This window comes from Pseudonaja textilis, chromosome 2, assembly GCF_049901715.1.
Source record: "Pseudonaja textilis isolate UNSWEBS1 chromosome 2, rPseTex1.2, whole genome shotgun sequence".
NCBI classification, from domain to species: domain Eukaryota; kingdom Metazoa; phylum Chordata; class Lepidosauria; order Squamata; family Elapidae; genus Pseudonaja; species Pseudonaja textilis.
In genome coordinates this window covers 128,275,132-128,299,956 of record NC_141991.1, presented here as the reverse complement: position 1 = coordinate 128,299,956, position 24,825 = coordinate 128,275,132, and the positions used below count along the sequence as shown (strand labels likewise).

Below are 24,825 nucleotides of genomic sequence, written 5' to 3'. Positions count from 1 at the left end.
TATTTGTTAGAAAACAATGCTTTCAATCTATCTGTGATTGCTAAAAGTTGAAAACAACTTGATGGCACATTATCATTATCATTATCATACACTGGAAAGCCACTATTATTTAAAAGAAACTGTCAGGGGTTATTTAGGGGGAGGGCATTCCTTAATGTGGGGATCATTATAGAGAAGCACCTATGTCTGATTTTTACATCCTAATATCATAGCAATTACTAGCAGAATTCCCAGCAATTTCTTTCAGGATATTTTTAGTGGACAGATTGATTCTAGCAGCAGAAAGTGCAGAAAGAATAATGCTCCCTAAGTTTTATGAGTCTTACAATAATTCTTTCTAATCTAGTAAATCATTTGTTTTTGTAACTCAAGTTCTTCTTTTCAAAATAACAACAAATTCCCCATTGGAACAGCTTCAAGCACCACATGACTTATTTTAACCATAAGCCCAGGATTCTAATAGAAGATATTGCTTGATATGCACATCCAATGGCCATCAAGATTTCCTTGAGACAGCAGATTAGGGTTTCAGGTAGATAGTGGCCCCAGATCCCATATATTGAGAATAAACTGGTTTGATGTATGTTAAGTGGCCATCACTGAGAATGAACTGATACTAATTTGGAGAAAGCCACTAGATGCATGCAGACTGAAAATTCAGAGATACTATAAAGCAAGGGTCTTCAAACTTGGCAAGTTTGACTTGTGGACTTCAACTCCCAGAATTCCTGAACTAGCATGACTGGAGGAGGAGTTCTGGGAGTTGAAGTCCACAAGTCTTAAATTTGCCAAGTTTGAAGACCCCTTTTATAAAGCAGAGAGGCTTTCAAGACTGCAAGCTGGAAAGTAATTTTGCATTCCAATGCTGGCAAAACAAATTTCCACCATGTATGATTCAAAGGCAGACTATTTCATATTGTTTATTTTGTTTCAAGAATTTTAGTAGTAATAATAGGAGTACAATGCACTGTATTTCCCCCTTAAGACAAAGTAAACAGCAAACAAGGCCATCTGTTGTGGAAAAATTTATGCCTCACCTTTTAATGTTCTTAAATAAAAGTTCTTGTACCAAAAAGATACTGTTGGCAGCAATAATGAAAACAGAATAAATATACTATGACCCAAATGTATAAAAATGAAAATGTAAACTGTCACAAAAATATGGGGATAAAGGACCAACTATTCTAGATTAAATTGATACAAGAGATTGTTCTTGTTGCTGAATGAGGAGTGAAAACTATACATATGAAAACATGGGATTTTCTCTTTAGGAATGTGCATTTCTTTTCACAAGCAGATTCCATATCCATTCCAATTCCACGGTAGAAGGCTCTGATAATCATCTGCACATAGTCAAGTACATGAAAAAAAGCACAATTTTAAGTGCCCTTATCCTCAGGCACAATCTTATGAGATTTATACACTCATTCACAAGCATAGGAAAAAGGGAAAGAGAGAGATGATTGAAAAGGGGACCAATTTTAAAGGGAGAAAAAAATGTAGAGAATGTTATTATATATTTTTCCTTGCTAACCTAAAATCTATTGATGTGATTGATCTGGTCTATTTCTTCAGAGATTCAATAAATCTCACCCCAGGGATCTTTTCTCTTACACACAAACACAACTTTTTATTCCTGCAATGTCATATCAAGCTCTATCATCTAAGCTAAGAAGCTTCTATAACTGCAAAGAAAAAGGGAAAAGGGCAGCAGCTAGAAAGAACACAGAAAATGTCATTTCCCCATATTTCCCAAGGCTATATTAAGGGCATCCTATGCCACTTACTGTTTTCCCTTCAAAAAAGCAATCAATGATATCCCAACAAGTGTCCTGAGTCATAACATTGCTCTGAATATCCCTTTAAGGGCCAGGGTATCAGAAGAAAAAACAGCTGCTGTTCCGGCATAGAGACAAGCTAGGCTGGAGTTAAGTTGAAGGGAGGTGCTAGGAAAGCACTGTAATTAAAGGGGAAGGCAGAATGGCTTGCTAGAAAAAAGGCCAAGCAAAGTAGTTAGTTAACATGGGGGGGGGGGAAGGTGAGGGGTGTGGTTAAAGAGAAACCGGGATAGTGCTGAGCAGCTGGTAAGTCAGAGGCTTTTTTTATATCAAAACTATATTTATTTTATGACACTGTAACAGTACATGTTTAAATATACAAGAGTAGTAGTAATAAAAGCTTGATAGTCTAAAGAGGGTTAAGGGATAGCAACCTATTCCTTTCACATAGCATTTAGCTCAGGTACAGTCCTCTCCATGTCAAGAGGAATGGCATTTGCAAATAACTTAGGTGAGGCATAGTCTTGTGTAGGTATAGCATTATTTATTCTTGATTAGCCTTTAACAAATGATTTATGGAGTTTATATAATCCTGCACATCCTCAAAGAAACAAATTGTGGGGCTAAAAGCTGGAAAAATCCTGATTTAAGTAGTGTGAACTTATTTTCATTTGCTCTATTATGCTGGCCAATCCTATCCCCAAACTTATCTTGAAATGTTATGCTTTCCTATTCTACCAAAATTAACATTTCTTAAAAAGAAGAACTGTATTTAAAGGATCTATTTACTCTTGCAAAAATCCTAATGATCTTACCAGACTACAAAGAACTAAAGCTGTGAAATGTCCATCAACTCTGTATTTAAAAAGTATTTGACAATAGCAGGTTTTTACCAAGAAAATATCTGATAGATAATATTTTATTGAGGCTTTCCTTGTATGAAAAATAAGGAAAATCCCAGATGTTAATAGAAAGCCAGAACTTTCTAAAAAATAATATTCAGCTATGTGCAGTTGCAAGGCAATTCACCAATAATGCAACATACAAAATGAAAAAGTACAAAAAGAACATACAATTTTTAGGCAACAACTGTTCTCAGCTATTATGAACTACGAAACTTCTTTATTTAACTGGATTTTTTAAAAAAAAGTATCAAAAGGATGGATGTTTTTTTGGGGGTAGCCTGGGGCTTCATTTTTGTTATTGTTATTACATGGAGCAAGGAGCAAGATTTTGTTAGGTATAAAGAATCAGGAGCATTCATACAGTTGCAGCACAGAAAATTTATTCAAAGCTTTGGTAAGAATTTAGACAACTAAACAGTCAACATAACTAACACGAAATTGGGGAACTCAAGTGGGGCTGGACTTGGATCTCTTGTGGCAATTCAACAACTCTAAACTGATGATTTGTTTAACTTCACTCCAAGTTCTGCCTGCTCTTCTACAGATTTTGAGCCCACTTTTTTACTTTCCAAGATTTGGGAATTTCCCAACTTGGGTTTTGGAGGAAGTTTAAAAGTTTAAGGCACCTGGTTTATTTGTCTTTATTTTTCAAAAGTTTGAAGAAGAAATATCCATTCTTTTAGATTTGATACTAACAAATAGGGATGATCAGTGAGAACTTTGAAAGGAAGTAAGCATGTCATCTTCTGGTTCAGGACATTACAGAAAGACAAATTGGAACCTAGTCATCTATTTAGTCGATTTCAAAAGCTTAGAGAAGTCCTTTGGTGAAAGAGAGCACAGAATGGTTGGGAACTCAAAAATAAAATATTGAAAGTACAGCAGACACCAATTTAATGAATATTTTTTAAAAAAGAGGAAATTTGGGAAATGGAAGATGAATGTAATAAGGAAACTATCAACTAGAGAAAGATGGAAGGGGCTGGGGGTGGGAATGGTTTACAAGTTAGTATTAAGATCCATCCTGACAACTTAAAACACTAAGTAGAAGAAAATAAGATGAACTTCAACAGGGACAAATGCAGAATCCTACACATGGATAGGAAAAAAATCAGAAGCATCAGTATAGGACGGGAGAATACCATACTACATAGCAGAGTATGTGCCATTTTACATGCAATTCTGGGTTGCATCAACAGTTGGTCAGACTATCTAGATTCTAGATTATTATGTTCAAATTTCAGGAAGAAATTTTTTTAGGAGTTAATAAAATGGGTTGTAATTCATTTAAAAACTGTCATGCTTAGCAACATAAATTTTGGGCTCAATTGTGATCATAAGCCAAGGACTACCTGTATATTACCTGTATTATTGAATTTTCATGCAAAAATGTAAACATGTATTTGAATTGCTTGAAACTATCCCTCAGGCTAACAAAACCATTTTTCTTTTGCTGAAAAATAATTTTAAAAATTGCTGGATTTATGCATTTAAAAAAATCAATACATTTGAAGTACAGGCATTCTTTGAAAGTCCATCCAAATTCTAGACAGGCTTGACTGTGTTTAGTTCCTGAAATCAGACTAGGTCAAGTCAGGTGATGCCACCTGCTGAGACACCAAGGAAAGGGTTTCAGTATCTCTTCATTTTAAATATAAATTATTTAAAGTCTTAAAAAGTATATCTTTATTGAAAATGATTTTACCATCTGGGCACCTTTGAAGCTATATTTTTGCAAGGTTATCCTCCTCTGTCTTAAAAACAACTCAGTATAGGAAGCCATGAGAAAAAAAATTATGTGTGAGAAACATAGTAGTTAATCCCTTTAAATTTAATTAAGTGTAGAAATATGTCTGCCTGAAAGGGTTGACTTCTTTGAGCAAGTTGTTAGATATGGATCACTTTCTAGGATTTGCCATTTTGCTAGATTAGATTAGATTAGATTAGAATAGAATAGAATAGAATAGAATAGAATAGAATAGAATAGAATAGAATAGAATAGAATAGAATAGAATTCTTTAGTGGCCAAGTGTGATTGGACACACAAGGAATTTGTCTTGGTGTAAATACTCTCAGTATACATAAAGAAAAGGTACATTCGTTAAGAATCAAGAATCATAATGTACAACACTTAATGATAGTCATAGGATACAATCAACCATCAAATCATACTAGGAAACAGTCAAGTGGGAGGGGATGGGTGATAAGGAGTAATGGGAAAATTAACTGTAATAGTAGTGCAGACTTTGTAAATAGTTGAACAGTGTTGAGGGAATTATTTGTTTAGCAGAGTGATGGCTTTGGGTGGGGGGAACTGCTCTTGTGTCTAGTTGTTCTGCTGTGCAGTGCTCTATAGCGTCGTTTTGAGGGAAGGAGTTGAAACAGTTAAAATTAAATTACAATTAAAAGATACACATACAACTGCCTAAATCTTATATAATGTCTTTAAAAGGTGATATTCTCAAACTGCAGGAATTGTATTTACTTCCTTAGTTCCTCACAGAGAATCAGGGATAATCTAATCAGGGAGCTTAGGGAAAGTTATAAAATGAAACCACTTCTGATTGAAAAGAAAATTTCAAAAAGCAACAAACACAGCTGCCATTTCCAGGCCACTTCCTGCAAGGATGGGGGAGGGAGCAGAAGAAAAGGATTGTTTGCATCAGGTTCAGCACACATGATTCAGCAAGGGAAAACAACAGCTCTGAGCCTTCATTCACCCCTAGAGCCACTTAAGGCTCTCTCTCTCTCACTATGCTTGCATCCCACCTCCACCCACACAAAAGGCTCCTAGCCTTAGCCATTATCTCCCTTAAGTATTCTCTCGGGTCTCCCAAAACAGGTATACTGGCCTTTCCCAAGAATTGAAGAGATTGCCACGAAATATCTCACCACGGATTATTTTCACAGGGAGACTCTTTTCTCACAAGCATGATACGCCCATGGAAAAGAGAGGGGTGGAGGTGGGGTGAAGGAGATTCCCCAGCATCAGATTGCACCTCCCCCACCTAAGTCTGCCGGCGACGATGCCAGAAGCTCAAGCTCTGCCACCATCAAGAGACCCAGGTTCTTCTCTCCTCTGTGCCCAGCGAAGAAAGCTCCTCTCGCCAGCGCCAATCACACTCGAGGTAGCAACGGATGCCGACCAGCCAATGCAGAAGCTCCGGCTCCCGTGCCTTGCCCTTTACCTGCTCTCTCCTTTTCCTAAAGCCATTTTTCCTTCCCTCGGCAGGGAAGGATCCCTAAGAGGTGGGGCAAGGATCCTCGGCTGGCCCACCCCCCCCCAGAAAGTCTTCCTTAACCCCGTCGGATACCACGCTCGCCCTGCATCCCCAGGAAGCCCCTGCTATGGCCTCCCTCCCCGCAGCCTTCTTCCTCCGGGCTTTAGAAGCAGCCCGAAGATGGGGAGTTCTTCGCTCGCGTCCCGAACTCCTCTCGCTCGAGGCCAATCCCCCCCCCCAAAAAGTGCGGAACCCTCCCCCAAGTTTTCGAGGTCTTTCGCTTCACAGACGAGGCTGCTGCGGTGGCTTAACGATTCTCTCTCCTCGCCTTTTCTTCAACCACCAGGCCAGGCCTTCACGGCCGGCCGGCATCGCCACTCGCCGCCGCAGAGGAGAAAGCTCTCGAGTCTTTCTTCCCACTTCCACACACGCATAACGAGAGCCGCCTTTTAAACACGGGAGAAGCACGGCCTCTCTCACTTTAACACCCCCCACCCCAAAAAAACCCAATCCCCACTCCCTCACCCGGCTGGGCTTTCCCACGAAAACGTCCTCGCTCCGGCTCTTTCCCCAAGGAGGCGGCTCTTCGCCCCCGGCCTCTCTCCTCCCCACCCCCGAGGGATGGCCGCCAGGACTTCCCATCCAACCGCCGGGGCCATTACGGCTCTCTTCCCCTCACAGCCATTCCCTCTTCCCACCGCCCACCGCGCGCGCCTTTCCTCACCGCCCGAGCTGGGCTCGCTTCCCGGCGGTCGCCAGACCCTCGTCCGCTCCGCCGAAGTAGCGCCGCCTCCTCCCGAGATCAGGCCCAAACTTCCTTCCCTCGCTTCCTCTCAGGGGAAAAAAAAAACACCAACGGGGCCGCGCGTCCCAGACGCTCCGCGGCCTCCTGGAAGAACTCTCCCCCACCCCAACCCCCGTTCACCTGTGGGAGGTGTCAGCCGGCTCCCCTCACATGGCCCACCGTAGGAGCTGGGACGGGCCCTGTGGGGTGGAGACCCGGCCGGGGCCGCCGACCGAGGCGAGCGCGGGGCAAAGACAGGCCGGAGCCGGGCCCAGCGGCCGTTGTCGTTGTTACCCTCCTGGTCGTCGTCCCTGGCCAGGAAGCCGAGCCAGCTTGCGAAGGACCGAGAGAGCGCCGGGACTACAGTCGACGGCAGCCGCCGCCACTGCCGCCGCCAGGTCTTAGCGCCCGCCCTTCCTCCCGTCCTTAGCAGCGCCGAAGATGGAGTTCGGAGGCGCGAGCGCCACCTGCGCCGTCAGAGGAGACGCGCGGCCTAAAGGAAGAGTGAGCCGGTCCGAGATCGTCTTCCCCCGTGCAAAAAAAGAAAAAAAAAAAAGCCAACCCTCTGAGGCGGAAGAACCTCTGCAAAAACCAAACCAAACCAAACCAAACCAAACCACAGAGAGTACCCAAGATAAAGTCTATTCTCTTCTGCGAAGGAGGCGACGTAGGGATTGGGATTGCCGGCGGAAGTTGTGTAGCCTTGTCCCGCTAGGGCCGGCCTTGGGGAAGGAGGACCCTGGTCTCCAAACCCTGGACATCCTTCGCCCTGCGATACAATGGAAGATGTTTAGCCTCGGGCAGCTTCAGTTCACGTTCCAGATTTGGGAAGGGTGTTGTTTTGTGATTAAGGGAAGATACGATTCCCCATAGCCTCATTCCTATTTCACAACAAATTAGGATGACAGGAACTCCGGGCGAGCCACATAGTGGCTGAGGAGCTAAACCAGCACTTCCTTGCCCCACTTGTGTCCTTTTGCAACCCTGGCTCCAACCCACTGTCAGGTTACCAAAGGATAAGAAATAGAGTCCAGGTAGTCCTCGATTTGCAACGGCACTGAAAAAAAGTGACATTGTTTTTCACACTTACGACCGTTGCGGCATCCCCAGGGTCATATCAAAATTAAGATGCTTGGCAACTGACTCATATTTATGACGGTTATAGTGTCCCAAGGTCCTGTGATTGCCTTCTGCGACCTTACAAGCGAAGTCAATGGAAAAGCCAGATTCACTTAAAAACCATGTTACTAACAACTGCAGTGAATCACTTTACTGTGCTAAGAAAGGTTGTAAAATGGGACTAAATTCACTTTTGTCTTGCTTAGCAACATACATTTTGGGCTCAATTGTGCTCATACATTAAGGACCACCTGTAATACATTTGTGCATGAGCCATCAAACTAGCTTCAATGTGAAGCATCTTGTGGGAAGTGTAGAAATGCATGTACTTAAAAACAATTGTTTGGGAAATCAGAAAGGGCTTAATTTGAAACACAGACACATGGTATGGTAGTTAGGAAAGATGATACGTGCAAGTAAGTTTCCCTATATGACGACACCAATTCTTTGATTTTACAGAAGTGTGATTGTCAGAGAGTGAATTTAGATTGATGTAGGCTGATGCAATAAGGAACAGGAAAGAATATCACAAAATGCTTATTGCATACAGACAAGCTAGAATGGTGACTATCAGACAATGGGCAACTGACTGCTATAATGCCACCAATAAAGAAAAATCCCTTAAAGCGGGGGGCATACAAAGGAGGCAGGGGGACTGGCTCCTAGCCTGATCTGTGACTGTATCAAAATAAGAACATGGTGCCAATGAAACAAATTCTTAACGGAAATGAGTCGTTTTTGGAGGTTAAGATTATGTGGCCATGGCCTTTGACCACCATGTACGGTAGTCTTTTGGGGATCAGTATGGAGTCATGTACCATTTAATATGGCGTTGTGTTTATTTATTGTCAGAGGACTGAACTGTAGTAACAGGAAGAACAGGAGGAAGAGTATGGGTATATATAACGATATACAAATTGGTGGTTCTGGGGAACAAGCGTCCTGAGAGAGAGAGCTGTTAACATGAGGATTTAAACTCAATAGCAAATCTCTGGTGTGACCATTCCTAATCTATAAAGAATATAAGGGGTGGTAAACGTATTAGACAACTACCCACTCATCATAAGCACTGATTGGTCTTGTGCATCTTCTTCAGTTTAAGAATAATGGAATATTCCCAGCTGCAGTAACAGCTCTCTCTAGGTGCCATAAAAGAAACAAAATTGTATACTTCTGTCTTCTTAACTAGGGTGGGAATTTGTGAAACTGTCCTGCCAATGTTACCAGGCTTTGTTTCTATACTAATAATGCAAACCTGGGGAGACCTGGGAACGCCCAAAGTTGATCTGCTGGGCAAAGGGATAGAAAGCCAGCAGTTTTAAGTAGTCACTGCTGTAAACCTGTAGATGGCCAGTTCTGTTATTTAAATGGCAGTGGAATTTGGTTATATTCCAAAATTTGGTTTGAGTTTTTGTAAATCTACTGTGATAATATAGGAGTATATCTGGATTGAACCCAGTGTCCTCCTATTCTAGCAACAGTATCTAGCTATTGTTTTTAGGGCAATCCACACATTATAAGATTCCCCGTCTTCAAAACTACGCATTTCAATCTTTTTTTTATCATTCTGAATTTCCTTTGAAAGTGACTGGCCCTCACTGGTTCACGTAGCAGCATATTTCATGTTAACTATATAGCAAATGAGGAATCTTTTTAGCTGTATGTGTTTGTGTGTATGTATTTGCGCACCTTTGAATCAATCTTGACTCAGGCAACCACTTGAACAAGTCCATGCAGTCTTCTTGACAACACTTTCCAAAGTGGTTTGTCACTGTCTTTTTTATAGCACTGAGAAAGAGTGGCTAGGGCAAAGTTATCAGCTAGCTTCATGGCTAAGCTAGGGCAAGGCTAGAATTAATGTATTTTAGTCCCATGTATTTTAGTCCCATGTCTTTAACCATTACACAGAACTGGCTCTCCTTCATAGCATTATTAAGAGGGAAATCTCTAAAAAGAATTGTCTGGATGTATGGAAGGTATAGGTAGCTTTGTTGGTGCCTGAGCAGCCAATTCAAAAACAGCAAAGGAGGGCAATAGCTATTTTTGGATGAGTTGAAGTGTCACAATCATACAGAGAAATGTGGCAATTTTGTTGGTTCCAATAAAGCTAGAGTAAGCAATCTTGTGCCCTTCAGATGTTTAATACTGTACGACAACTCCCACAACATTTTACAATTGGTCACATAGATTTCGGCAAAAGGGAGCTAAAGTCCAAAATGAAGTGAACAGCAGGTTACCTACTGCTGTAGTAAAGATAGAGCTCTGTTGTGTTTTTATGACTAAATGCAACTCTGTTAACACAAAGTCACCAACAACTTTTCTACTTTGACTGGTAACAATTTTCTGGCATCCTTTTATCATGGATTTATAATGACAATTCCTACAAAAGATCAATCAGGCCTTGTGTGTAATTATGGTCCCTCTGTCTAGGTTATTTTATTAATGCAAGAAAGCATCCCTAAACCTGGTACTTTTCAGATGTGTTGAACTAACTTGGTCATGCCTAGCTGATATGCAGGGGAATTATGGGATGGATCCCCTCTGAGAAGGGCTCATGAAATTGCTGTACTTCACCTGTGCAATCTAACTATTTCTTCCTGATGCACTTCTCCCTATTAATACTAGTAATACCTTTGTAATGATAAAATGGAAAAAATGTAGCTAACAACCATTTGCATTTTTCTCCCACTAATACCATGTTTCCCCAAAAATATGACCTACCCCGAAAGTGTGTCCTAGCTTTATTTTTACACATGCATCCAATATAAGCCCCCCCCCCCCAAATAAGCCCTAGTGAAGACCATGCCCAGGTAAAAATTGGAGCTGTCCTATTTTCCAGGTGTCGCACACCCCAACACCTTCCTTTATCGATCTAAAGCTCTCTTATTGGCTGCAGAGGGTTTTCCAGAAGGCATCAGGGGGTGAAATGGAGGCCAGGGGCAATGCACACGTCAATCTGGAACCTGTTTCTCAGCTGCAGAGGCCTTTCATGAAGGCCTCTTGACAGCAAAATGGAGGCCGGGGGCAACATGCGCAAGTGGCAGCAAGCAGCCACAGAAGAAGTGGGCTGGCAGTGGGCTCTTGCTGGGCTTGTTGGTACAGCCGCTGCAAGGTAAGTCAATAATTAGGCATCCCCCCAAAATAAGACATGGTGCTTTTTTTAAATGGCAAAACAAAATAAGACCAGGTCTTATTTTCAGGGAAACATGGTGCGGGGAGATCTAAAACACATTTCTTGCAGACCCTTATTCTTTCAGACCCTTACAGTTATCTGGATTTTCTCATCCACACAAATTCCCCATCTTTAAAAAAACCAAAACCAAATGAAAGAATTAAATTCTCCTTACAGAGCGCAAAATCCCTGTTTTAGGAATATATAGTTTACTTTATCGCATACTCGTCCATAGCATTAAAACCATTCACAAACTTGTGTGAGGGGGCAGGGAACAAGATTGCTTAGGACAGGACTATACAGAAGTTTTGAGAAGCCCACACAACAGGAGGTGGTGTAGTGTAGTTGGACTATAAGAGCAGCAGCTTCCCCGGGCAGATGTCCACTGCTAAGTTCAGCTTTCCTAGCTGCTTGTGATGTGAGGAGACTGGAACTGCAACAACTCACCCACCCCCTCCTTTTCTGAGATACAGAAGCTGAGGCCAACAATGCCCACAAAATACATCTCTTGTGGCTGCAGGAAAAAACTGAACCAGAGGGCGGAGGAAGGAATCAGAGGGCAGCTGGAGGACACAGGGAAAACACAAATGTAAAAATCCTGCTAGCAAAGGGAAGAACAGAAGAAGCACACATGCTTGCATCCTACCTGGAGACTGTAATGGGAAAAGACTGATCTATAGGGAGTGGGACCTAGATCCAAATGGATCGGCAGAAATGAAGCAGAACGCATCTTCCTCATTTCCCAGTTCCCTCCATTCTGTGCTGAATCCAGCTGGTTGAGTCAGCCAGACGCAGCAAAACAACTCATTATTCTTATCATCCCTCAGCTCAGCCTCCCACCTCGTATGCTGAAAGCCACTTATTAATTAACCACTGATAACGATTTAGCTATACTCTGCAGTAGGGGAAATAAAGGGACATGAAGCATTACTCTCAAGTAAGTCAGCAGAGGAGAATACATCAGGGCCAAGCAGCATTAAATGCTCCCTCTCACAGCATGTTTGTATTGACTCCGCTATCTCCCTTTAAAACAGTGCTTTTAAAAACCTTAAAGCTTATTTCAACCCTTTATGGCCCAAAGTACCTTTTACATCACAAAGAACCTGCCTGCTTTGCATTATCATGGAAGCCATCTCTGCCATAAAAAGCTGAGATATCCTTCATATCATTATAGTTTATATCAGGTCTGTATTTAAAAAAATGATATCAAGAAGGCAGGCAGGCTGGCCACCTTGAATAATACAACCACTACTCCCGGCTTTTATATCCTAATAATACCCATTACACATACATTTTATATTCCACAAAACATGGAAGAGTATAATTGCTAAATTATATTGTAACTATCAAAGCTGTTAGGATCATAAAGCACTGGTAAAAACTATTGGCAATACTTATGCTTTTGCAAAATAAATGGCTTGAAGCTTGCATGCTTAGAACTGCAGTGAGAATACTTGTCAAGCTGTGGGATATACCTCTGGATAATATGAAAGAAATAGCTGTTCCAATCAAGATATTACCTTACATGTTTTCCCCAAAATACTGTATAAAAATGTTGTATGAAGCCCCATCATTTTCCAACAAGCCTTCCTTAGGCTTCTCCTATATACAGGGTGACTGAAGAAATTCATTGCTATGGGAAAAGAAGCCTGCATACAAATATTAGGTATATAGATTTTGAGACAATGCTGTGTATCCTTCAGCTTTTATGTTTGAAATAATACTTGATCAATTCCATTAAAAGCATTTTAACACATATATTCCCTAAATTCTTATGCTTCCTAAATTCTTATGCTTAATGGACGAGTACAAATGAAGTTTCATTTACAGTACAGGAATTAGGCTTCTCAAAAACACAGTATTGTTCACTTATGAAAGACATGGACCAGGCCAGTACACAATATCTAATTACACAGAGTTCCAATGACTTTGCAGACTGGAAAACAAAGACAAACAATAAGTTTAGGAATGCTAGCCTAAACCAGAATCTGACTACTTCTGTTCCATCAGGATATTGTAATCTATGATGAAAGCTTGGTGGCTCATCTTTCAACCTGCAGCCAAACCTGCTTGCAGCTATTTTCCAGTTTGTCCAGCATTTTCTGAGCCAGACTCTCTGCAGCAGTGCATTAGACAAACCCATTAACCAAGAGCTGCAAGCTCTCAAAACTCAGGGAGTGAAAGGGAGGTTTTCCCTGCCCTGTTTGCTGGAAGCAAAAGTAGGTTATAGTGTGTTGCAGGAATCTTTCTGTGCATTCAAGCATAGGGTGGGGAATATAATGGACCTGAGAGGCTGTCTGACAAGGAAATATAAAGACAGCCACATGTTTAGATAGAAGTAAAATGAGTTCTCATCTGCCAGCCCTTTTCCTTGGAAAAATACTTGGTCTTTACAGAAACTGAATTCTATCTCAAGGTTTTCCCCCCCTCAAGTTCAGGAAATCTGCCTAGGAACTATCCAGAAATAATGCAATCAAGTAAGGAAATAATTGCTTCACAACAAACTACTGTCCCTTAGCGCCCCCTTGTGTAGTACACTTATAGTGTGTTATAAACTCTCATACAAACTTAATATAAACTGAGTTAACAATGTGTGTTTTGGTAAAGTTGGATCTGAATTCAAATTCTTACTCAGATAAATAAGCTCCTTAGTAAATTTTGGGAATGTCAGATCCTGTCAGATCTAGTCCATACTTTGCTAATATTCTGCCTTAATTATTGCAATATGCATCATATGTGGATCTATCCTTGAAAGTGTCTTGAAGTTGCAGAGTGCAACAATGCTGCTAAAAGATACAAGGTACAAAGATCATATGATGTCAGTATAGAAATATCTACTCTGTTTGCCAGATGATAAATTAAGGTTTTTCTATCAAACTTTTAACCCTTGAAAATGATTAGGGCAACTATCTGAAGGACTGCCATTCCCTTTTCAAATCTGTCTACATATATAAGGATCTGCAAGAGAGGCCTTTTGAAGATGCTTTTGCTGTCATAGACTTGTCTATAACACACAAGGGATGAGGCTTTCTTTACCATTACTTCAAGGATGCAGAATGTACATTCAAGGAGTTTTGTCTGGACCCTCTTTCTGTATTTGGAAAATTTCCGAAGATGCACTTTTTAATCAATCTGTTAATTGGTTTAGTGTTACAGTACCACTTAACCTTTTAATATTAATGAATCTTTTGCATTTTGGCAAACTTGTCAATTGCTGTACTCGTCTGAACAGAAAAAAGGTACAAACTGAATGAGTGAATATATGCATACAATCTTATTCTCACCTACATTATAGCTTGATTATGAAATATACATCATCTGTGCTTTTTTAAGTGAAAACCAAGATTCAAGAATGACAAATTTGAAGTGAAATAATACATGGTGAATATCTCCCCCAGGGTGCTTTTACTCTGCTTCCTTCATTTATCACTCTGGCCTCAAAGATCTGTGTCTAAGAACTCTAAACTTAGCTTTTGTGCACGTCTCTCTCCTGTAACACCATCAAGTTCACTGCAATTATTTTTAGTCAGATAAAATATTGCAGTGATAGGGTCCCTGTGTAGAAAATGTAAGGGTTTTCAGATTCTGCCTTTACTTTAGATAGCAGAAAGGAAGAAAACAAAAGCGGGGGGCTCAAGCTGTGTATGGTGGATCATGGCATGACATTGCTATCGGCTTAAACTTGTTTAAAACCCAACACTTGAGCAGTTGGGAGTAACAGTACCATTTGCAAATTCATTAAACGTTAGAAAGGAAAAAGCAGCATTGATCATATGTCCCTGTACCTTACACAACTGTAGGCTTTTTGTACATTCCAAACATATAGAGGTTTCTGCATATAGACCTTCCTTTGCGGATGCCCACACATCTGCTGCATGAACATTCAGGGTAGCTGCACTGTGGCAACCATAGAGACTGAGTAACAGCATGAATCTGCAGTGTAATTCTATGAAAGGACCTATTGTGTTAAGTAGGAGTGTGATGTGTGTTTGTGTGTGTGTGTGAGAGAGAGAGAAAGTATGAATCAAGTTGAAAAACAAAGATCTTTGGAATCCCAAAGATCTGCACAAACAGAAACCCCTGCCAATGGATGAGTCTGCCTCTAGACAGGAGTATCCTATAAATCTATTCACCAGCAATAGTCTGTCCTATCAAAGAATCTCAGAAGGATCAGCAAAGGTTGAATAAAGTAAGACTGTGGGACATCATAGTGATTGGGCAAGACATGGGAAGGTTCTTCTGGATGCTGAACCATCAAATGTATTCTTTCTTTTTTTACATACTTCAGAAAAAAAGACCTTTCTTCTGTCTGAGAGATCCCAAGCTGAGGAAAATGAATCTCAAGCTAGATCTATTGGAAACAGTGACCTGGATATCTGTAGGAACCAGCCAGCTAGGTTCTGCAAGGATCCCGTTGCAGAACCTCAAGCTGAAGTTCCTCCTATGAGCTGAGAAGTCGGTTGTTCAGTTTGGGCCCCATTTCAGGCCTTCCCACCGTTGACCAGCTGAGGTAAGCTGACAAGCCCTGGTTTTCTAAGCCTCAGTCTTCTTATCAAAACGGGGACAGTCATACTTGAACTCCCTAGAGAACAAGGATTACTAAAAGCACGTACATGGAGTGCTTTAAACATGAAGTATTCATTAGCAGGTCATTTCTTTTAAAGCCAAAGACTCAGAAAAGGAATACATTGCTAATCATCTGGCTCGCTGTGTTTGAAGGCATTTTGTTTGCGAAGGAGGCGGGGGGAAAACCCGCTACTTCTAGAATTTATCCTTCTTTGCGTGAGGAAGCCGGGAGTAGTTTAGTCTTCATTTAAGCAGACCAGGGAAAACTGCCTGGAAGGCACCCCGATTGCAAACTGAAATGAACTCGCTGCGTCACGAGCGAAAACAAAGCGGTCAAAAGGGATGCCAAAGATAAGCATTCTGGGATGGACTCCGGAGTTTGTACTTCGGGAGGAGGGCAGGGAAACTTCTTCCGAGAAGGGCGCTTGGCCAGCAGCCTCCGGCGCGTCCTTCACCCGCTCCGCAGCCGCAACCCAAATGCCCTTCTCTGAGGGACGCCCAGCGGTGGCGAGGCGATTTCCTACCTCGCCTCCCTTACAAGGCTCGAGCTGCCGGCGGGCGGCGCGAGAAGGGAGGTGCTCGGGAGAGGACCGAGAAGCAACTTCGAGTCACACGGGGCGGGTGGGGGGGGGGGAGGTGGAGAATCAAACACCGGGGCGGGCCGCAGGCGTTCACTTTCCACGGGGTGAGCGCGGCCAGACAACACAGGGAAAAAAAGCACGCAGCAGCTTCTCGGGTTGGGGGGGCGGGGAGGGGCGGTCAATGGCTGTCCCCAAGAGAACGGGGCTGGGATTGGTGCTGTGAGCAGCTGGGAAACTCCCCAATCCCTCTTATCTCCTCCTTCCTTCCTCCCTCCCTCCCCCCACTCGCCCGCTCCATTTCGTTTGTCGCTCCCAAGATCTGTCGACACCCCACCCACAAACAAGAAAACAAACCCAGAGGCCATTAGAGGCTGCGTGTGCTGCACGACGCTGCTGCAAGGTGCAGGCTGGTGAAAGCGAGAGGAGGCAGATGGTTTAGGTTTTGAGAGTCCCTCTTCTCCTCCCCCAACCCCAAAGCTTTGCCCAGTTTGCAGCCGCCAAAGGTTTTCTTTTCCACCCAACAAAGTAGCGGCAGAAGCGGGTGGGCGCTCGCGCTCTCTCTCCCCCCCCGCCCTCCCCGGGCCTGGCACTCCTTCCCTCCCGCCTTCCTTCCTTCCTTCCTTCTCAGGGCTTTTAGCCCAAACCACCCTGTTCTCTCTCTTCCAGCGTGTGAGTCACGCTCAGGGAACTGACTGGCACAGAAGCCTTTCCCGCCCCGAGTGAGGCGGTCTGGTAATTATCCTCACTAGGGAGACCGGCAGGAAGAAAAGGCGAGCTTGAATTCAGCATTATATTGTCCTTCTGATTCAATTCATGCCCAGTCCAAACTGCTGTTCACCAGGTAAAACGTGGGGACTACATAACAGCCAGAAAGAGGTTCAGCCAGCTTCCAACAGATTAACAGATTCCCCTGTGTTGAGAAGGGCTGCGGTACATTTACAGAAATAAAGAGGACTCGTCCTTGGAAAGACCTCTGCATTCCAGCCTATCTGTAAGAATCCGTGAATGCATTGGGTTATTTATTTATTTATTTTTAATGCAAGAAAGGATAGAATAGCTTTCTTAAAGCACCTTACACTGATGAATGGAAACATTAATTTGATGGAACCACACTAGTATGGTGCAGGAAGCCTCATGCCTGCAGAGTATGGGGATGGTCAAGTGGCCGGTGCGGAACAAAAGCTGCCTAGATGACTTTGAGCCTGTTACTCTCTCAGCCCGATCTACGTCACAGGGTTGTTGCCACGGGAAAAACTTGGAGGTGGCCATGCCGGGTCTGACATCTTGAGCTCCTCAAAAGTGAGATAAGGTACTAACAGATAAGGAATAAAATGATTGCGGACTTGTAAAAAAAAAAGCTGAGGACTTTGGATACCATATACAGGTAGTCCTTGACTTATGACCACAAGCCCAAAATTTATGTATGAGCCACGATGGCACAGTGATTAGAGTGCAGTACTGCAGGCTACTTCTGACTGCTGGCTGCCTGCAATTTGGCAGTTTGAATCCCACCAGGTTCAAGGTTGACTCAGCCTTCCATCGTTTCGAGGTGGGTAAAATGAGGACCCAAATTGTTGGGGGCAATATGCTGACCCTGTAAACTGCTTAGAGAGGGGTCTAAAGTCTTAAGTGCTATTGCTACTAAGTGAAACAGTGAACGTTAAATGAATTTTGCCTCATGACCTTTCTTGCTACTGTTCTTAAGTGAATCTGGCTTCCCCATTGACTTTGCTTGTCAGATGGTTGCTAAAGGTGAGCACATGACCCTGGGACACTGCATAAATACAAACCAGTTGCCAAGCATCTGAATTTTGATCATGTGACCAAATGCTGAAAAAACGGCCATAAGTCATTTTTCAGTGCTGTTATATCTTCGAATGGTCACTAAATAAATTGCTGTAATTCAAGGACTGCAAACCCTGCCTAGTGCAAGAATCCACTTCTGCAGCAATCCCTATAGATGTCCTTCCGGCCTGTTTAAACATTTCTAACGAAAGAAAAATGTCTACCACTTTCAAAGCGTTCTGCTCCATTTGAGCAGCTCCACTGTTAAGAAATTCTTACTGGTGTTCAAATGAAATCAACATAATAATACATGCATTACATTTATATGCTGCCAACTCCCAGTGACTATGTGTTCCTTGTCATTTAAATCCAGTATTTGTCTTGTCTCCTAAAACAACAGTGAACAAATTTACCTTGTCTTCTACATAGTAACCCTTCAGGAGAAGCTATCATGTCTCCCTGTTCTCCAGACTAAACATACTCAGTGCTTCTGACCATTTCTTCTAAGTTTTTTTCTTCTACACCAGAGGTAATTTTCTTCCTGAAATATGGTGCTCAGAACTGTCCACAGTATTTAGGTGCAGAACAGCAAAGAATAGAAAAGAATTTTAACTTCTCAAACACGACACTATTTCTATTGATGCAGTCAGGACTGCATTGCTTTTTGCCGTAGCTCTGTTACACTGTCACCTCATATTGATTTTGTAATTAACCAAGATGCCCAGATCCTTTTCACACATGCTGCTGTTCAACATAGTGTCCTCCACCCTAAATTCATGACTGATTTTTCTACCCAAATGAAGGATTTTGCATTTGTCCTTGATGAAATTCATCTTGCTGGCTTCTCCCCATTGTTCCAGCTTGTCAGTGTCTTCCCGAATCTTGATGTAGCCCTCTATAAAGTATTAATCTACCCACGAATTTTGGTCTCACCCACACATCTGATAATCATATTTTCTAGCCTTTCTTCTAAGTCTTATACATAAATATGTTGAACAGCACAGGGCTAGAACAGAGCCCTGTGATGTGCTATTCAACACCTTCAAGCCTGATGCAGTGCCACTAATGTGTAATCATTGGGTAGAACTGTTCAACCAGTTCTACATCTATCTAATGGTAGTATAATCCACCCCACGTTTTTCCATCTCTGCCCTTAGGATTTCATAAAAGGCCTTTTCAACAAAAGGAGACTTAATAAGTAACTGTTAAGGAGTGCATAGAAAAGCTTTGGAATTTGGAGCAGTGAACTGTCAAATTTGGGTTAAGTGGTCATCTCAAACAAATTGCTTTTTCATCTTCCATTGCCTGAAACTTGTTGGGTCTTCCATCTAAGAAATCCTTTACCGAATTTGTAAACTATGTCATTACTTCAGGTGTAACCCTAAATTGTCAAACACATGCTTCCCAAAGAAATTCCAGCAATGGCATAAACGTTTGATTTATCACTGTTTTCTGATGGAAGCACAGTTGACTGGATTTACAGAACCAACAAAATCACAAAGGCTAGGTTCACCAAGTGATTATTAGTATGGCTTAGGTCTTGTGTGAAGCCAGTCATATTCTCTTTTTCCAAGCCACTGCATCTACTGGCTAAGGTAAGTAATCCTAGAATACTATAGGAATTGTCCTTCCATAAGTCAGTGGAAAGGGAATAGCTAGCGTGTTTATATTAGTGCTTTATAATACAGTATATGAGTGGCATAATAGAAATCCCTAGGCAAGAATTGCACTGCTGTTCTGAAGTCTGAAAACCAGAGAAATTACATGTAGCTTAGGCATCCTAAAACAGTGTTTTGTTAGGCTGGCTAATAAACTATGGTTAAACTAATGAGTATGCCCAACATGTGAACTAATTTATTGTCTCAGCTCTGATGCCATGTCAAATAATGGCTTGAACTAACCACAAAGTGTGGTTTGGTTCTACTTGTTCTGATACTTGACCCAAATTCCTTCCAAGCTGATGGGAGTCAAATCATACTTCATTTTATACATCAACTTTTCCAGTGTTTAAAATGCGAATAATGGATTAATCTGCCAAATAATATTTTCTTTCTTTTTAAACCAAACTACAATCAGCTTGACTATTTTCAACTTCTTTCTACTTAGCATCTTGCATTCAGAAGCTAAGGCAGATCAGACATACTTTTTAAAACCTAAAAATGCAAAACTGCAAATGTTACAATCACAGTAAGCAAACTCAGTTCAGACTATAATTTCCAATGTAGATTTGCTGACTGGTTACAATTCGTTTCTGGTCAGGTCATGCCCAGCTCTGAAGGTATAAAATTGGGCTTACCTCTTTAAGCATAAATAAATGGCTAATTTGGGGCAATTTTTTTCATAATTTGGATGTATTACATGCCTTACAAAATCTAAGTACTTGAAAAGGATACCTAATTCCAAACAAAAATAAACTCCATAAGATACAACTTTGTTCTTATTTACATTATTTATTTAAATTTATTGGCTGCCAACTCCAATGGATTCCATTTTTATAATAGAATTGAGGTTTTGGTTCAAAGAAGAGAATTGTTGCACTGTTTTTTTTCCTCTGCTGCAATTCTGTTAGAGCATGAGTAAAACATAAATATTAATTGTTTATAGTTACAGGTAGACCTCAACTTAACAACAGTCCATTCAGTGACTATTCAAAGTTACAGCATCACTGAAAAAGTAACTTATGACCATTTTTTAAACTTATGACCATTGCAGTGTTCCCACAGTCACATGATCAAAATTCAGACAGTTGGCAACTGTCTCACATTTATGACAACTGGAGTGTTCCAGGAGCATGTGATAACCTTTTCTGACCTTCTGACAAGCAAAAACAATGGATAAACCAGATTTACTCAACTGTGTTACTAACTTAACTACTGCAGTGATTCACTGGCAAGAAAGGTAGAAAAATGGGGCAAAACTCATTTAACAAATGTCTCACTTGGCAATGTAAATTTTGGACTCAATTGTGGTCATATGTCAAGAATTACCTGTATTTTTTTTTGTGAACTGCCCAGACTTCCTGGAAATCAGGCAGTAAAAAGTTAAATAAATAAGAACTACCATATGTTTGCACTTTGTCCTATGCTAATTGCTTGTCTGGTTTTGTCCTATGCTAATGGCTTGTTTGGTTTTTCTTTAGCTTTGCTATTCACCCATCCAAACATGGTTTATTGAATAAACCATCTTAAACCATGACTTCCCATGGATCTTGGGAATAGAATACAACTCTGAGAAGTCCTTTGATCCTTTTTAGGGCTATGATTGATAAAATGTAGTTGAAAACGTCTAGCCAATATTTGCTAAAAGAATAAAAATTGTTAGGGAGAGACTTTCAGCACTATGGTTAATTTGCCATCCCTCCTCATCTGTAGAAAAAACAGAATAAGTTATGAGAAATGTTAAAATCACACAAATAAAGTGCCAGTTTCTATTCTCTATCTGGTTTTGCATAATCTACATTAAAATGAATGAGAGTTATATAAGATTCGCTTTTCTCATTGTCAAACTTGAGGTTTTGTTATTCCACGGATCTTTATAAAGATCCTGTAGTCTACTGGATATCAGGTTTCTCAACAGAAGAGCAGACTAGAACAAAGACACACAGGGACACCTAATTTATGGAGCAAGTAATCTAGTTTAGGAAGCACTGTTACTAATATTCTAAGCGCTGAATCAAAAGCTGTTACCTGAAGAAAGAGTTGCTCTTTTTCCTGCCACACTGGTTTTTCAAATCACAGTGCTTGCGCTACATAGATGCAAAACAGACAATGCAAAAGCCAAGGTCACAAAGTGATTTTCAGGGTCACACCTAAAATTTGAGAGGGAAGGAGTATGTGGCCATCCTGTGCAGATTATAGAGAGGAAAAGAAATCATTCTGTTGTTTCAGGTAGTCCCCGACTTTAGACCACAATTGAGCCCAAGATTTCTGTTGCTAAGTGAGTTAAATGAATTTTGCCCCATTTATGACCATTCTTGCCACAGTTAAGTGAATCACTGCAGCTGTTAAATTAGTTACACAGTTATTCAGAAAACCTGCTTCCCCATTGACTATGCTTGTCAGAAGGTTGTAAAAGGGGATCACATGACCCCAGGACACTGCAGTCATCATAGACATGGGTCAGTTGTCAAGTGTCTTTTAATCATATGACCATGGGGATGCAACAGTTGTGTGAAAAATGGTCGTAAACCACTTTTTAAGTGCAGTTGTAATTTTGACTGGTACTACATGAATTGTTATAAGTCAAGGACAGTTTATATTGCATTTATTTAAGGAAAAGAGGAATCTTGTAGGATTTCCTGTCTTATGGGCCAAAACTCAACAGCTGTGGATTTGCTGCTCTGACTTGGGTAAGCTAATGCCTTGAGCTGAATATCTTGAGCCATGCCGTTTGCAGAAATCACAAACTAGCAAACCATGTTTCAGTCCAGCATGCTGGCTAAACCCAAACCATGTTATCAGTTTATAGTTCATTGCATCACATGAACGCAGGAAATGTGAGTTATTCTTAAGATTGGTAAAGAATATATGCAGTGCCCTGCATATGTTCTTAGCTACACTTTGCCAAGGAATCTGTTCTCATGGTAGACAACCGGAATAAGAAAACTCACTAGTTTGTCAGGAGGTGGCCTTGAGACACACTGCCACTGAGGTCCAGGACTGTCATGAATTGGTTCAGTCCTTTTCTGAAGCCCAGCCAAGCTGGGAACCAGGTTAACCATGGGCAGGTATGTTATATGACCACAACCATAATTAAGATACAGGTTGTGGGTTACCTATTGGTCTACATTGATTAACAAGTTACAATTAACTGTATAAATTTCAGTTCACCAAAACACGAATGATTTTTAGACTTGATGTGTGAATTCACCAAAGACAAGACACAATCAAACACAACAGATTATGGCTTCATGTGGTATGTTGATCTAGTCAATGAGTAGTAGCTTGCTCATCAGTTTGGAAGTATGCTAAGAACCACCTAGGCCCATTCAGGAAGGCTGGGATTTACCTGGGACCAAAACACAAGGTCAACAGCAGAAGATTCCAGAGCAGGGGCAGTAACTCACCGCCCCCCCCCCAGGACTGAACCAAACCAAGCTTCAGGAATGAGGGCTTTTGTTGGTGCTTGAAATGAGAAAAGGGCTCTTCCAGTAGGATCTCTTCCCCCACCCCCCCTTCCTATGAAGGCGAAGAAGCTAGTTAAGACGGCCTCATTAGCATACCCACCTCTTCCAGGGTGAAACTGGGCTCCACTGAAAGTGCTTTTCATGAAGACTATGAAAATCCAGGAGCTGCAACGCAAATGCCTTTATTCTGCAAACTCATTCACCTTATGGGATAGGGATGCCACCTCCCAATTTCACCTTCGAGGCAGCCGAGAGATCAGGTTGGACGCAGGGAGAGACAGAGCACAGCCTCCCAGAATAGCTTTCCACCCGTCTCTCCCCAGAGCTCGGAAGGGTTGTTATTACCAATATCCTCCTTTATTCATTTACCAACCCCACCCCTGTGCTCTGTGTCCTGGATGCCCAAATGCCTTCAAGGGTCTGTTGAGGCTCTATTAAAATAACATTCTCGACTTCATGTTCTGAACGGAGGACAGAGCTGCGCTTCCCGTTTCTAATCAACCGTGGATAAAGCCGATTCACGGTCAAGGGAAGTCCCGAAAAGGAAAGCACCCAGTGGATCACTTCAGGATCTTACGAGAATTGCTCAGGTAGCCCAAGCACTCGATAACACGTCATTCTAGTTGCTTCGTTTCATTCGGGGGACCTCTGGAAGCCAGGATTTCCTTTAAGCCGCTCGGCAGCCTTCCCGTTTTAGATCTCTCTTCGGATTTAATAGGAATTTTTACTGTTCCTTCAGGGCGGCGGGGGTCTAGTGGCTTGGACCGCAAGAGAGGGAAAACGAAGACTCGGGGAGAACTTGCTTGAGAAGGAGCCCACCCACTCACCCCCACCCCGTTTGAACCCCTCTCCTTGAAAGTGGGGGGGGGAGGGGGCGTCTCGGCTCATGTCCAGGAAAACAGAAACCGCCCGGCTATCGCTCTGCCTTTAGGACCCGGGGGATTGCGAGCGGCGGCAGCAGCTGCCGCAGGCAGGGCATGAAGGACGGGAGAATAAGGCGGGGGGAAAGTGATGGTGAAGCCAGGACTCCCAGGCTCCTCCTGGATCGGATCCGATCCACTCGGTGGGATCGGCTGGGGTTCCCCCCCCCCCCGCCACGCTCTCCCCACCCCGCGCGCCACGCGTCCCGCACCCGCTTACCTGGCGGAGGAAGGCTCTCCGGAGGCAGAGAGGGGGTCCGGGAAGCCGGGCTAGAGGGCGGCGGCGGATCCGACGGGGGTTCCCAGCCGTTTCCTCTCTTCCTTCCTCTCCGTCTCCGTCGGGGAGCAGGTGGCTGTTGAAGCCCTGGCGCTGATGTCACCAGGCGGCTGCTGCTGCTGCTGTCTCCTCCCCAGCCCCATGCAGGAGGCAGAGGCGAAGGCAGGACGATGAATTATTTAAAGGTGCAGGAGCCTTGCAGGCAAAGGCGAGGGAGATCGCAAAGCGCGGTCGGGGGGGGGTGGTGACGGGGACACGGGGCGCTCCCGTTCCCTAGCCCAGTTACCGCCCGCCTCCCGCTGTAGTACCCGGAAAATGGGGACACGAGGAGATCCCTCCGGCTAAGGAGCGAGTCGAGAGGGGGCAGAAAAGATCCTTAGTACTAGGGATTTCCCACCACCACCACCACCACCACCCGTCTTCGTGCTTCAAGGGGTCGCTAATGGGTAGATGTCACGCGGTTGGTTGCAGGCGGACGCACATTATCCCGGCTACCTTTAATGCACCTTAGAGAACAAACAGCCGCGAGTGGTTTCCCTTCTCCAGCACCTCGGATGAAGACGCCGCCGGTCCCACCCGCCTCCCTTCCTCT

At 42.7% G+C, this 24,825-nt stretch overlaps 1 protein-coding gene and 1 long non-coding RNA gene across 12 annotated transcripts in view; both read right to left on the bottom strand.

Annotated features, from left to right (window-relative positions):
* BAZ2A (bromodomain adjacent to zinc finger domain 2A) overlaps nucleotides 1-24,596 on the bottom strand; it is a 62,384-nt gene extending 37,788 nt beyond the window's left edge. For 2 of the 11 annotated variants that reach the window (XM_087925187.1, XM_087925188.1), the window contains exons 1-3: nucleotides 24,177-24,251; nucleotides 23,614-23,794; nucleotides 23,137-23,201 (exon numbers count right to left, since the gene is read on the bottom strand). In XM_087925187.1, coding sequence (XP_087781313.1) covers nucleotides 23,137-23,201; nucleotides 23,614-23,654 — 106 coding nt within the window. In that variant the 5' untranslated portion in view covers nucleotides 23,655-23,794; nucleotides 24,177-24,251. Of the gene's footprint in view, nucleotides 1-6,429; nucleotides 6,480-6,628; nucleotides 7,396-23,136; nucleotides 23,202-23,613; nucleotides 23,795-24,176 lie in introns of those variants that run through there. The other 9 variants (XM_087925190.1, XM_087925195.1, XM_087925192.1 and 6 more) reach the window with 7 other exon arrangements.
* LOC148127074 (uncharacterized) lies at nucleotides 13,404-15,058 on the bottom strand. The gene is made up of 2 exons (XR_015741454.1): nucleotides 13,980-15,058; nucleotides 13,404-13,816 (listed from the first exon to the last, which is right to left on the bottom strand). It is a non-coding gene; the product is annotated as an uncharacterized LOC148127074 (long non-coding RNA).
* Nucleotides 24,597-24,825: the final 229 nt, after the last annotated feature.